Below are 14,822 nucleotides of genomic sequence, written 5' to 3' on the forward strand. Positions count from 1 at the left end.
GTAGCTAGTTCTTGGATATCTGCACAAGGGGCGTGACACCAATTTCCACAAAAATGACAATTTATCCATGTGGAAGCCCGTTTGTTTGATTGACTGCAGACTACACAGAGCTTCATAATGATTTGAATGGTTGATTTACTGTAATTCTACTAGCAACCTCTTGAATACTCTATTAATAACCTTAAATGAAGCTCTAGCTATTTGTATTTCTATTTCTAACTGTACTTGTATATTGGACAGCTTACCGGTGTAGGTTCCTGATTTATATTTATTGTTTGTGTTTGATAAGGGCACCTACAACCCCATCCGTTTACAGTCTGCTTTATTGTCCAACGAATCCGTTTGAAACCAATCAAGGGTTCGGACCCTAAACCCACTAAGGTCAGGTTGACCAGTAGGGTGTTTAAATGTAGGGTGGTGAATGAGAGGAGGCATAGATGTGTGAGGAAGCATTGGAATTTGAAAAGAAGCTTTAAGTACATTACTAAGAGTTTTAGTATCTTGCAAGCATATGTGTGTGTATATTTAAGTGGAGAAAAGATTGTTTATTTGACGTGCTATTGGAGTGTGAGCAATTTACCTTTCTTTCAGTTCTTCTCTTGTATTAAATATTACTTGGACAACTGTTGTGTTGTCAAATTGTCTAACAACTGTCACTTCAATATCATCATTGTGTAGGAGTAATCAAAGCAGCAATTTTTGTTAAAACAGGTTACTGGGATGCTGCTAGAACTTCCTATTCCTACCATCACACAGTTGTTGAATAATGAAGAGGCTCTTAATGAAGCTGTTATCAAGGCTCGAGGTGAATATCTGAAATATATACAGGTTAGTAAAACACAAGAATGTTTTGATTAGAGTACTACAAATTTATTGATTATGCAGGAAAAGAGAGAATATATAATTGTATAAATTCAAAGATTGTGGAATAAAATAAGGTTTAGATGCCAAAAGTGAGTTACACTAAGTGTTTATGCACCTGGAGAAGAGAGGAGTGTAGAAGAGAGAGAGAGAGAGATTTGGGGAAATGTTAAATGAGTGTTTAGGGGAGTTTTGAACTAGGTGAGAGAGTAATTGTGGTGCAGGATCTAAGTGCTAAAGTTTGAGAAACTGTTGTAGAGGGTGTAATAGATAAGATTGGGGTGCTAGGGGCAAATGATAGTGTGTGAGGATAAAAAAGTATACAGTAGGGCCCCGCTTTATGGCGTTCCGCTAATACGGTCATTTCAAATTATGACCAAAACTCTCTATACGGCTCCCCACACCTGACTTTCTAATATGGTCACCGTGCTCCACCCGGTTTGTTTACATTCTATGTGAGATCCGTAAGCACTAAGGCTCTCCATTATGTCTGGAAACTCCAAAATTTCAATTGTTTTTAAAAGTTATTTCATATTTATATATACTCTGATAATTATACTTATGTATACCTGTACCTAAATAAATTTACATACTGTGCTGGCGTGCAGGTACAAATTAAAATCAGTAAGAGTGTTTTATGTCTCGAGACATCATATTAGTAATGATGATAATCGCCGAGTCTCATTAAATGTCGTATATTACGTTAATATACATATTTTCATTAATCCATCTATGATATTTTTTCAAAATTACAGTGGACCCTCAGCTAGCGATATTAATCCGTTCCTGAAAGCTTATCGTTAGCTGAAATTATTGTTAGCTGAATTAATTTTCCCCATAAGAAATAATGGAAATCAAATTAATCTGTGCAAGACACCCCAAAGTGTGAAAAAAAAAAAATTTTTACCACATGAAATATTAATTTTAATACACACAAACTGACACTTGCCTTTATTGAAGATCTGGTGATGATTGATGGGATGGGAGGAGGGGAGAGTGTGGAAGTTGTTAATGTTTAGAAGGGGAATCCCCTTCCATTAGGACTTGAGGTATCAAGTCCCTTTCTGGGGTTACTTCCCTTCTTCTTTTAATGCCACTAGAACCAGCTTGAGAGTCACTGGACCTCTGTCACACAACAGATCTGTCTATAGAGGTCTGTATCTCCCGTTCCTTTAAGATTTGCCTAAAATGGGCCACAACATTGTTATTGTAATAGTCACCAGCATGGCTTGCAATAGCTGTGTTAGGGTGATTTTCATCCATAAAGGTTTGCAGTTCAACCCACTTTGCACACATTTCCTTAATCTTTGAAGTAGACACAATGGATTCCACAACTGGCATAGGCGTCTCAGGGTTAGCCCCAAAATCTTTCTTAATTTCCATACTAATTCTCACCCTTTTTATAACAGGGTTGGCACTAGAAGCTTTCTTGGGGCCCATGGTGACTTATTTTGCAGGTACAATCACTAAAAACGCTGTGATAATATGAAATGTTCCGATTGTATGCGACCACAGTGGCTGGCTTGTAAATTCTGGCACCCACGGGACAACTGAGGCACGCTCAGGCCACACGTGGACGCGTCTCAACGAATCGCATTGGGCGAGTTTTTTAGCGTTAGCTGAGGCAAAAATTTTGCGTTAAAATGTATCGTTAGCTGGATTTAACGTTAGCTGATGCCATCGTTAGCTGAGGGTCCACTGTATATAATAAACACAATGCATAACATATAAAGATGATAAATACACCCCACAGTAGAATAAATAAACATAAATATGAGATGTGGTAGCAGACGACTTGCACAAGTGATGCCATATTAGAAATAATAATAATCACCGTGTTTCATCAAATGTTGTATATTACGTTAATATACACATTTTCATTAATCCATCCATGATATTTTTTTCAAAATTATATAATAAACACGATACATAACATATAAAGATGATAAATACACCCCACAATAGAATAAATAAACATAAATATGAGAGGTGGGAGCCAGACTTTTACGAGTGACGGCAAGAATAACATTTTCTCTAGTCCAACATCAGAGAAAATGTGTTACTGGGGGTAACTATAGAAAATTATTCCTTTTGTATGTCTGTAAGTTTATTCAGGTATACACAAATACAGTTACATAGATTATCACACATGACAGCATATGTGTAGAGAACCTAGGATAACCCAAAAAAGTCAGACAGAGTGACTTATTTCCATTGCCTTCACTCAGAGCGTCATTTCTTCTAAAAATGGTGTTATATGAGAATGGGAGTGTTCTTTATTTATTCTACCATATCAATGTAGAGACAACTTGCACACAATGTAACTTGTATACAAACCGGACGTGTACACTTAGTTTGTTTACAAAACTTACGTTCGCCTGGTTTGTTTACATAACTCTGCGCCTGTCCTCTCTCATGTACTCATTCTCTCTCATTTATTTGTTTTATCTCATTTACTCACCTCTGACCCTACATTAAGACTACAAATATTTTAAGGTAAGTAATGAGTGAACTGTATATGCATTTTTTTGCTCTGGGATGCTTAAATATCATAGAATAGTCTGTGTGGGTGGGGTGGCCTGGTATGGTAGCCCGGCTGACTACCATACATACCACACTTGATTTCTTACAATAAATACTACTTGTCTCACCCTAGATTAAGACTACAAATATTTTAAGATAAGTAATGATGTGTGTATTTTACTTTTTTATTGTTTTTGATGCCTAGTTCTATTGCTAACTTAATATAAGAACATAAGAAAGAAGGAACACTGCAGCAGGCCTGTTGGCCCATACTTGGCACGTCCTTTGCAATCCATCCCACTAATAAAACAGTTGCCCAACCCAATTTTCAATGCCACCCAAGAAATAAGCTCTGATAACTCTATCCACTCTCATATACAACTCCCACTCAAATCCAACCCCTCTCACTCGTGTATTTATCCAACCTATATTTGAAGCTACCCAAGGTTTTAGCCTCAATAACCCAACTAGGTAGACTATTCCACTCAACTACCCTATTTCCAAACCAATACTTTCCTACATCCCTTCTAAATCTAAACTTGTCCAATTTGAATCCATTACTGCGGGTTCTCTCCTGGAGAGATATCCTTAAGACCTTACTAATATCCCCTTTATTAATACCCATCTTCCACTTGTACACTTCGATCATGCCTCCCCTCATTCTTCGTCTAATATACATATTAGTGTAAACTTGTTATCTAGTATTTGTATGCATTTATAAGGGAAAAAAAAGGTGATCCACTTTACGGCAATTTCCGCTTTACGGCGGTAGCCTGGAACCTAACTCTCTGGGAGTGGACGTGTCAGCAGATGGGTCTATGAAAGATGAGGTGAATCATACAGTTGACAAGGAAAAAAAGGTGAGTGGTGTACTGAGCCTGTGGAGACAAAGAACTTTATGCATGGAAGCAAAGAGGGGAATGTATGAGAGTATAGTTATACCAATGCTCTTATATGGGTGTGAAGCATCGGTGGTGAATGTTGCAACAAGGAGAAGGCTGGAGGCAGTGGAGATGCCATGTCTGAGGGCAATGTGTGGTGTGAATATAATGCAGAGAATCCGTAGTTTGGAGATTAGGAGGAGGTGCAAGATTACCAACACTATTATCTTGAAGGCTGAGGAGGGTTTATTGAGATGGTTCAGACATGTAGAGAGGGTGGAAAGAAATAGAATGACTTCGGAGAGTGTATAAATCTGTAGTGGAGGGAAGTCAGGGTAGGGGTCAGCCTAGGAAAGGTTGGAGGGAGTGGGTAATGAGGTTTTGTGTATGAGGGGCTTGGACTTCCAGCAACATGCATGAGCATGTTAGAAGCAAATGGAGACAAATGGTTTTTAGGACTTAATGTGCTGTTGGAGTGTGAGCAAGGTAACATTTATGAAGGGATTCAGGGAAACCAGCAGACCGGACTTGAGTCATGGAGATGGGAAGTACAATGCCTGCACTCTAAAGGAGGGGGTGTTAATGTTGCAGTTTTATAACTTAGTGTAAGGATGCCTCTGGCAAGACAGTGATGGAGTTTATGATGAAAGTTTTTCTTTTTCAGGCCACCCTGCCTTGGTGGGAAATAGCCAATGTGTTAAAAAAAAAAAAAACGTTTTTCTTCAGAAGATTGTGAATAAGAGTGTGTTCTAAATTTTAAATGTAAATTCCCAAATCTGGGAGAGTTCAGGATTAGAAATACTGAATCACCAGTACTGTATTATAACTACAATTATAAATGTTGAAACTTGAATAATTATAATTATTATTACAATCAAAACTTAAGTGCTAAACCCACAGGGGTCATACAGTGAGGTAACTTGAATAAAAACTTTTCAGAATGAAGGTCATACAGACGTTCCACTGGCATCACCCATAACTCTTAGCAAGGAGAAAGAGGAGTTGGGAGAAGTTATATATGAAAAAATAGTGTCAAAGTATCCCCAGGAGGCAGCCAAGTTAACAGGGATGCTTTTACAAATGGATTACAAAGATCTTTTACGTGTCATTGCCGAGCCAGAGCTCCTCAAGAAGAAAGCTGAATTAGCTTTTAGTGTTCTTAGAGCTGAAGGTGAACAACATCACTAAAATTGTTTTGAAAGGTATGGTATGAAGGTTAGAAATCAAAGGCTTTATACTGTAAAATTTTTATAATGACTACTGTATAATGTCTTATAGTTTTTTAATAATGGTTTATATAGATTTAAAAAATGGTACTCCAAAATGGATGAGATTGGGGTAATGGAATATCGTGTGAGAACAGGAATGTTCTCATGAAATAACAGGTACATAATGGAAAAACTGCATGAAGTAACATGCAGAAATTTTGAATATATGAACCCCCTGAAGGCAGTTCCTTTTCGTGGTGGGGGGATTACGGCCTTTGTTGACACCTTAGACTGAACTGGTAGGGACTTCCTTCACCAGGGTGGCCCTGGTTTGCAAAGGCTTACTGAACACTGCCTTGTGTTTGCCATACATAAAGACCCATATGTGTTCTCATTTCTGATTGAATGGAAGTTAAGCCTGTGCAGATATCAGTACCAATATATTTTAAAGGATAAAGTTTCTCCTATTTACAAAAAAAAAATGCAAAAAAAAAACAAAAATAAATGTACTGTACATCATGATACAAACTATTTAATATCAACATTTCCAAATGTAGAGATTATGGTTAAAAGTAATTTTGTCAATGTCAGTTTCAAATGCAAGAGGCAGGGTTCTTTTTTTCTGATTTGACCAGAGATAAAATGATCTTTATTTTATTTTTACTTCAATAGAAATGCCCAGGATTCCCAAATCTCAAAATGTGCCAGCCACAGTGCACTGTGCTTGTATAGTTTCCTTATTTACTGTTGAATTACATGGTTGTGATCAGTTTGATTTTTAGAGTATTTATTGTAGAGGCCTCAATATTTTTTTCTTTTTGTAGAACTAAGTGAACACAAGGGTTAATGCCTTGATCATTGCTAAATTCCCTCTGCCAGCTAATATTTCTGGTTGCTACAATATAGTTATATTTTGCCTCCCTAGGAGTGCATATTCCCCACTTACTAACCAATGTTAACAATATAGATCTTTTTACTAGTATCACTTAATGGTTTGTTAGAACTCTCAGAAGATAATAACACTAGATGCATTACATATAGAATTTTTTCATTTCATAAATAATATAAAATCTCTTGCAGTTTTTCCTTCTTGTCATCGCCCCATCTTGTCTCTGGATATTTATCATGGCTGCCAAACGAAGTGTAGATGATATTTGTGAAGCATGGACGATGATTAAGTGTGACAATATAGTTATGAAAACAAAGGAAGTAATTATGATGCTGAAGAGTGGTGCAAGCATCATGGATATGGCACACACATTTGACGTTTAGATAATCAATGATTTGGTCAACTTGAGAGACTGAGGCAACAATAAGGGCTTGTGCAATGAGTAATCCTCAGCATGATATCGTGAAAAGAATGGGGAATAGGTCCACAGCCACCCTCTCCAATATGTTAAGCATCCTGAACTCGACTTGAAGGGAAGTAAGAAATAATGTACAGTACAGTATTAACGTAATTATTTTTTAGCTCGTGACTTTTTTTAAACTGAACCTTGCCAGAGTTCACTCATTTCACAACGCATCATCGTAGATAATGTTAGGTGAGAAAAATTATTGTTATAGCTCTTTCTATTTTTTCCATGTTTTTCTGTTCAAAAGTGGAAATCATTAGTAGTACAATTTTCAGGAACATAACTCATGTGAATTATGATTATATGCTTTATATTTAATTACTTTAATGAAGATATAGCAACTCATGTCCACTCAGATGATGCATCCTAGTGACACTTTGAAGGCTAATTCAAGCACATTCTGAGGTATGGATTCGTGAAAGCATACATAAACTTCTCGCTGATATGGTGCAACAAGCAGACGCCTGAAAAAAAAAAATGATGTAATGAACTGTCCTTTCACTTTTTGCAGTGGGGGGGTTACCCCAATTGGAATATATAAATCCCTATTCACACAACTAATGCTTGCCTCTGAGGCCAAATAACATTCATCTTAAATTTGGTAATATACCTTTTTACCCCCATAAAGGAATTGTTTGAAATGCAATGAAAACCTTGAGATATGATACGCATTTGTGTTTTAACTACACCAACATCTGTGTTACCAAGTTATCATGGTCCCTAAAGTGCATAATAAACAAGCCATTTCTTTGAAGATCAAGCAAGAAATTGTGAAAATTTTTGCATGTAATTACTTAGTGCATTGGTCATAATGGCTTTCCATAATCAACCATTATCAAGCAAATAGAAATTATAAAGAATATTAAAGTGACTGACAAATCTAGTGAAAAAAAGGCAGAGAAATTATCACAGAGATGGAAAATGCAAATCCATTGTGCAGTAAAAGTTGTACTTTCAGGGTCTGGAAGTGAATTACCATAAAACTATGTATTTTGGGGTTTGAGTTATAATAGTTTTGAGGTACAATGTCTTCTGGAACTAATTAATACTGGAACTTGAGGGACCACTGTATTAGTATTCTGATGTGAATGTGACACAATAGCATCTTAAAACAGAAAACTTTTATCTTATTTCCAGATAGACCCAACTGGAAAAAAAATAGTTCAACAATATATGTAATGAGAATTTCAAATTAATTTTATGTAGGATAATTAGTCAGACTTGAGTCCTGGAAATGGGAAGTACAATGCCTGCACTTTAAAGGAGGGGTTTGGGATATTGGCAGTTTGGAGGGATATGTTGTGTATCTTTATATGTATATGCTTCTAAGCTGTTGTATTCTGAGCACCTCTGCAAAAGCAGTGATAATGTGTGAGTGTGGTGAAAGTGTTGAATGATGATGAAAGTATTTTCTTTTTGGGGATTTTCTTTCTTTTTTTGGGTCACCCTGCCTCGGTGGGAGACGACCGACTTGTTGAAAAAAAAAAAAAAAAAATAGCAAGTGCAATTTGCTTAAAAATATCCTCAATACATGGGAATCTAATAATGCATTTTTGCTTACCCAACAACCCAATAAGAAAAGGATTGGGTTCTTCTCTTTCCTATATTCCCGGCATCAGTACTAGGAGGAGTGTATGTGAACAACACCCCATGTTCCTTGATACCATTAAGTGCTGTGCTGCCACTGTAGTTTCCACTGGGTTCCTAAAACAAAGAAAATTTAATAAGGGATGAAAATAAAAACACTACAGTATTCACCAGAAGTGAACTACTGCTAGCAAAGTACTACAGTACTTGACCATATACAGTTCATTAATGCATTTATCATAAAACCCCTCATTTAATGAGCTTTGTAAACACTGGACAAAATAAGATGAGCCAGAGTCTGTTGTTTACAGAAATGTCTGTTATTGTTCAAATCAAGGAAAAAGTCTCATTTCTAACCATCACATTTGCCATTACCAGCTGCAACCCCATTAGTCCAAGGGAGTATTGTACTGGCTTTATGGCCAATGTGTGGTGCATTGGCCAACCTATACCTGTCAAAAAGTTTATAGCCTATGGCACACAAACTCAGAAAATACACTGCAGTATCATAGAATTACAAATGTTTTTAATTCTACTCCTATTCAACCTTTAGGCTCACTGGATGTTGAAAATATGCATGTGAAATTGTTAAAAATTACTGATGGTCTTATCAGGTTTAATGTCGGAAGAGCACATGTTCCATAGAGTAAATAAGGAATGTGATTACTACAGAGGAGAAATGCATTACTCAATAAACTTAATAGTCAAGCAAGTGTATATAAAATGTATATCAATATTATCACTGGGGGGATGCAGAGAATGAACACTGTGTACTGGTTGCTGATGCAACAAACAGCTGGATTTACTACTGTGGAACTCCATAAGTTTGAAACAGGATTCCTTAGATAAATAGAAATGTTATTTTAGCCCTTAGAGAATTATGTTCCTTTATAAGGAAAACCAAAATTAAAAAAAAAAAAAAAAAAAAAAAAAAAAAAAAAAAAAAAAAAAAAAAAAAATACAATTTTTTGGAATTAATTTTAAGTCAGTTGCTCAAAACTTAGAAATCGTTTTTCCATACACCTCCATGTTATAATTGACAATACACTCTTGAGTCATAATATTCTCTATCTAATTTATATATTTTTTATCTAAGAATATTTTTCCCACAATTTACATTGTGTTGCTTCCTTTCACTCACAAATAGTAAAAAATGTTTAATAAAAAGAACAAAGCTAAGTACAGTATACATAGTACATCTGTGTTGGTGCAGGCAGCAGCTGGACTGGGGAAGGGGAGGGTAAAAAAGCGGGAATAATGGTTATACACAAATAACCCACACATAGGAGAAAGAAACTCATGATGATGTTTCAGTCCATCTTGGGCCATTAACCCTGTCAGGGTCGGATCCTCTGATCTGAGAATTGCTCTCAGGGTTGAGGAATTTAAAAGAAAACTTTTTTTTATTAAATGATAATCTTTTTCTAAAGATAATGAAACCAAAGTGTGAAATTTAATGGAAAACTTACGGAATTTCAGTCTCGGTGATATTTATGCATCGGTGATTTCACCCATTTTGAGTCCTATTTTAGGCCAGTTCCATTATTCCAGTCGAACAAACTCATAACTATTTCACTAGCATTCCTTACATTCTATTGACTGAGTACAAAATATGCCCATTTACTTCAACTACTCAAAAAAGTGATCAGAAATCAAGAATTTGGCCAATTTCACACAAAATTTAAAAAACTGATAATTTATAAATAGGGTCCATAATAAGCAATGTCGACATTCCTGGCACCAAAAAAAAAAATTTCCTCTATTCATCAGTTACATCCGTAGGCCTCTCCTATATATTTGCTTTCCATTTTGAATTCTTATTCACACAAAAAATAGAAGATTTACTGTTATGCAGACTACCTAATTATTGTAAAAACTGTATAATGTCAGCACATTCCTGAACGCTTATTAGACCAACCAGTTGGATGCGTACTGGACAAGTGACGTAACTTTTGTACTCTGGAATATCAGTAAAAATCGAACATTTCCAACAATTTGAGCTTAGTTTCAAGCTACTTAAAGTCCTAAAACCAATCAAAATCATCTTTATTTCTGTAATATATCTTCCATTCTATTAAATGAGACAAAGAAACCAAGAATATAACCATAAAATCATACAAAAATACACTGCAAAGTTGCTATTTTAAACCAAAAATACAGTCAGGGTTCTTTTCCCATTATGCACTGCCTCATGCAGTGCATAATGGAAAAAATTTACCACAAACAGTTTGAATGAGCGGAGCTCATCACGTAGTTCTACAGCACTGACCCAGAGTTTAAACAGTAGTACTGCGGCACCAACCTCAAACTGGTTAATTGGTCAGTGTGACTAGTTAGTGGTCCAAGTTGGGCCAAAACATCATAGGTTTTTTTCCTATCTGCAGGTTATTTGTGTATTGTTTTAGTCATGGTATTGTGCCTTTTTGTTCTTTAACCCTCTGAGGGTCCATCCTGTAGTTCTATGGCTTTGAAGCCAGGGTCCAAGCCGTAGTACTGTCATGAGCTCGGCTCACTCATTTAAGCTGTGAGCGGTAAGTTTGGGCCTAGATATGAGAGCATGCATCTATGTGGTAAGTGTGCACCATATAAAACAAATCCTGCGGCACGCAGTGCATAATGAGAAAAAAACGGTGACCGTGTTTTTGGATTAAAACAGCGACTTTACGGTGTATTTTCATATGCTTTTTACAGTTTATTCACAGTTTCTTGGTCACATTTGATAGAATGGAATATATATTACAGAAATGGAGATGATTTTGATTGGTTTTAGTACTAAAAATAGCTTGAAGTTGAGCTCAAAGTAGCAGAAATGTTCGATTTTTGCCAATGTTCAAGAGTAAACAGATCACATCATGCTTCCAATGCATGTCAACTGGTGGGTCTAATTTGCATTCACAAATGTGCTGATTATGGTAGTAGGTTGGTAGACAGCAACCACCCAGGGAGGTACTACCGTCCTGCCAAGTGCATGTAAAATGAAAGCCTGTAATCGTTTTACATGATGGTAGGACTGCTGGTTTCCTTTCTTCTGTCTCATAAATATGCAAGATTTCAGGTACATCTTGCTACTTCTACTTACACTTAGGTCACACTACACATACATGTACAAGCATATATATACACACCCCTCTGGGTTTTCTTCTATTTTCTTTCTAGTTCTTGTTCTTGTTTATTTCCTCTTATCTCCATGGGGAAGTGGAACAGAATTCTTCCTCCGTACACCATGTGTGTTGTAAGAGACGACTAAAATGCCAGGAGCAAGGGGCTAGTAACCCCCTTCTCCTGTATATATTACTAAATGTAAAAGGAGAAACTTTCGTTTTTCCTTTTGGACCACCCCGTCTCGGTGGGATACGGCTGGTGTGTTGAAAGGAAGAAATGTACCGATATTATTTATACAATTACATATATTACAATATTGCATAACAGAAAATCTATTTTTTGGTTTGAATAAAAATTCTTTTTGTGAATAAAAAATCAAAATGGAATTCATCTGTATAGCCTGGAAATATAATTAAGAAACAGAGGAAATGTTAGTTTAGTGCCAGGAATGCCTGCATTGTTTATTCTGGACCCTATTTTGAAATTGGAATATTTTGAACTTTGTGTGAAATTGGCCAAATTAACAAATTCTGATCACTTTATTGGGTAGTTGAAATAGTTGATTGGGCAGTTTTTGTGCTCAGCTGATAAAATAGAAGTGATACTAGTGAAACAGGAAAGAATTTGGTTGGCTGGAGCAATGTAATGGGCATAAAATAGGAGTCAAAGTTGGGAAAATTGCTGATGCGTAAATATCGCTGACACGGCAAAATTCGCGATTGCATAATTTTGTCAAATTTCCATCAAATTTCATACTTTCTGTTTAATTACCGTCAGAAAAATATTCTCTACCATTTCATAAGAATTTTTTTTTTTTTTTTTTTAATTCTTGGACCCTATGGACAAATTTCAAACTGGGGGTCTGGACCCTGAAAGGGTTAAGGATGGTTCAGTAGTATAGGAGGGTGCAGCAAGCTCCCACTGTCCTTCACCTCACATAACACTTCCAGCAGATAGTCATAGCTATCACTAGCTAGGTGTGAGTTGGATTTGCCCAGCATGGGCCAGTCGGCTTAACAATATTGTATTTATTCAGTCTAAAGCTATTAACCAATCTCTACCCAATAAACAAGAACTTTTCAAACGTGCATGATCTAAACATAAACTATCAGTGCAATTTTATGAAAGAGAGCTGATAAAAAATTATTTTAAATAATTTGTCTGATTATTAGTTATGATAATATCTGCAGATCAGTGCTCATAAGTCATTAACTTGTTCTAAAATGCCCTGATTGTAAGTGCAGATCATTGTTTGTCAGATCACCAAGTTTGGGGCCTAGTGTACAAAAGATACAATAATTTTTTTTATTTTTTTACATGCATAAATAGTGTTTTAAGGCATAACTAATCTGGAGTGTTGAAATTCTGAAAGCATCTGCCAAGTGTGTTTTTTCTTTTTTAAAGTCAAGCACATTAAGACAGTTAAACATGTTTTTGTTAAACTCAGTCTGAGTATTATTACACACATTCAGACTGGTATATACACTTTGTACCCAACATGAAAAAGTCAGTGTGCTAATGACCTGTCTCAGTAAATTCAAGATATAGGCTTAGAAATGTATACACCACACAGATGCCAGAGCTTGTTTGGAGAGGTGGGCACAAACATATAGATGAACATTACTAAGAGTACTGTAATATTACATGCATTATCATGGAAAAAGTGTTAAACTTCTAAAGATCATGCAGAGCCTTGGAAATTAGAGAAAATCAGGTTTGATCTAAGAAAGGGAAGGTAGCTCCAATTCCTTGGATCAAGAGTCATTTTCAAACATCACTAAAAATGACTGGGGTGTTCAGGGTGTATTGAATAATGTTAGAGCACATTGCAGAGACACTATACTGAAAATAATTTAAAACTGTCTGTGCATATTACTCTGAAATTAAAAGCTGGCAAGATATTAATTTATCTAGCTTTACACTGATAGTTCACCAACCTTGCCTCTAATAGAAGCATGAAGAACATGATGTATGTGAGCACAGGTGGACCTAAAGCTTTGTAACACCTGAGAATGGAATGGTGGTGGAGGCTGGGTAGCAGATGGTGAGACAGGAGAGACTGATGGAGACACAGTAGAAGGCTCAGACTGAATTATAACTCCTTCTCCCACCTCAAGCTGCACTAGATGAAACAACACACCATCTTTTCCACATGTAACTCTAGAACAAGAATGTCATTTATAAGTACCATACATATAACAGTAATAGTGTGCATACAGTATCTTATTAAAAATTAAAACATCTATAAGTGATTTATTTTATAAATCAACTATATTTTTTTTTTCAACAAGTTGACTGTCTCCCACTGAGGCAGGGTGACCCAAAAAGAAAAAATCCCCAAAAAGAAAATACTTTCATCGTCATTCAACACTTTCACCTCACTCATACATAATCAGTTTTTGCAGAGGTGGTGGGGCTTGAATCGGGTGCTTGCCTAACTAAGAACCAAGCATCTCTTTCAGCATTAATGGATGGGATATTTTCCCTTTTGTTTCAATTTGCTGACACTTGAATCAAATGACAAAGAACAAAATAATGACAAGGAATAAGGAATATTAAAAATACTTTGAATAGTTTTAACTTGCTTTCTAAGTATGATTCAGGTGTTATGAGAGTGAACTGGTCACAATGATAGCAAGCTGTTAATGTTAAAAGTGAAATGCATCTAAAATGCTGAATAACCAAACTGTTCTAGTTCTGATAAATAAAATAAATCAAAAACAAGTTTTAAGAATGAAAAAACACTCTTCTGTAACTGGTTTATGAATCACTATAGGCTGCACATATCAAGACACATGGAAACTAAGATACTAGAACATTTCTCTTCACAAAAAATGGGATCCTGGAGAAGTTAGACTAAACTCTGAAAACAGGACACCATGAGGAAAGCTGTTCCTATAACTACAAATACTTAATCAAAATACAGTAGGAAATTCCACTACTAACAATATGCTAAAGAAGACCAGCACTAACCTTACGGGTGAGACGGGCTGTCTGTGATGTGGGCTCTTTATATCCAAATCATACTGGTGAAGGCCTGGGTTCTCAGCAGGCTAAGGGTAAAATGACAAACTATAAAACCCTACATTAAAATTAAAAACAATCCTCTAGACAGAGTACATGCAGCAACCTTCTTCCAATGCTTATGACACTTTCAATATTGATAAGCTGCTAAAAATATGTGTTAATTCCCTCTTAACTAAAGACATTGGGAAAAAATTGCCACAAATACATATCCTACTCTGGTGGTTTCCAAAACGTGCTTGAGGAATTGATTGAAAATTCTACCATCACACTGCTATGCT

The 14,822-nt window shown here is 36.0% G+C and overlaps 2 protein-coding genes across 4 annotated transcripts in view; one reads left to right on the forward strand and one right to left on the reverse strand.

Annotated features, from left to right (window-relative positions):
- The window catches only part of LOC128693291 (polyadenylate-binding protein 1-A), a 31,924-nt gene extending 25,233 nt beyond the window's left edge, over nucleotides 1–6,691 (forward strand). For both annotated transcript variants that reach the window (XM_053782894.2, XM_053782895.2), the window contains 3 exons: nucleotides 712–828; nucleotides 5,205–5,467; nucleotides 6,554–6,691. In XM_053782894.2, coding sequence (XP_053638869.1) covers nucleotides 712–828; nucleotides 5,205–5,453 — 366 coding nt within the window. In that variant the 3' untranslated portion in view covers nucleotides 5,454–5,467; nucleotides 6,554–6,691. The remainder of the gene's footprint in view (nucleotides 1–711; nucleotides 829–5,204; nucleotides 5,468–6,553) is intronic.
- in (protein inturned) overlaps nucleotides 5,497–14,822 on the reverse strand; it is a 95,385-nt gene continuing 86,059 nt past the window's right edge. The window contains exons 20-23 of one of the 2 annotated variants that reach the window (XM_053782880.2): nucleotides 14,491–14,570; nucleotides 13,455–13,677; nucleotides 8,390–8,532; nucleotides 5,497–7,292 (exon numbers count right to left, since the gene is read on the reverse strand). In XM_053782880.2, the coding sequence (XP_053638855.1) occupies nucleotides 7,181–7,292; nucleotides 8,390–8,532; nucleotides 13,455–13,677; nucleotides 14,491–14,570 (558 nt within the window). In that variant the 3' untranslated portion in view covers nucleotides 5,497–7,180. The remainder of the gene's footprint in view (nucleotides 7,293–8,389; nucleotides 8,533–13,454; nucleotides 13,678–14,490; nucleotides 14,571–14,822) is intronic. The other variant, XM_053782881.2, reaches the window with a different exon arrangement.

Source organism: Cherax quadricarinatus, chromosome 28, assembly GCF_038502225.1.
Source record: "Cherax quadricarinatus isolate ZL_2023a chromosome 28, ASM3850222v1, whole genome shotgun sequence".
Taxonomy (NCBI): Eukaryota; Metazoa; Arthropoda; class Malacostraca; order Decapoda; family Parastacidae; genus Cherax; species Cherax quadricarinatus.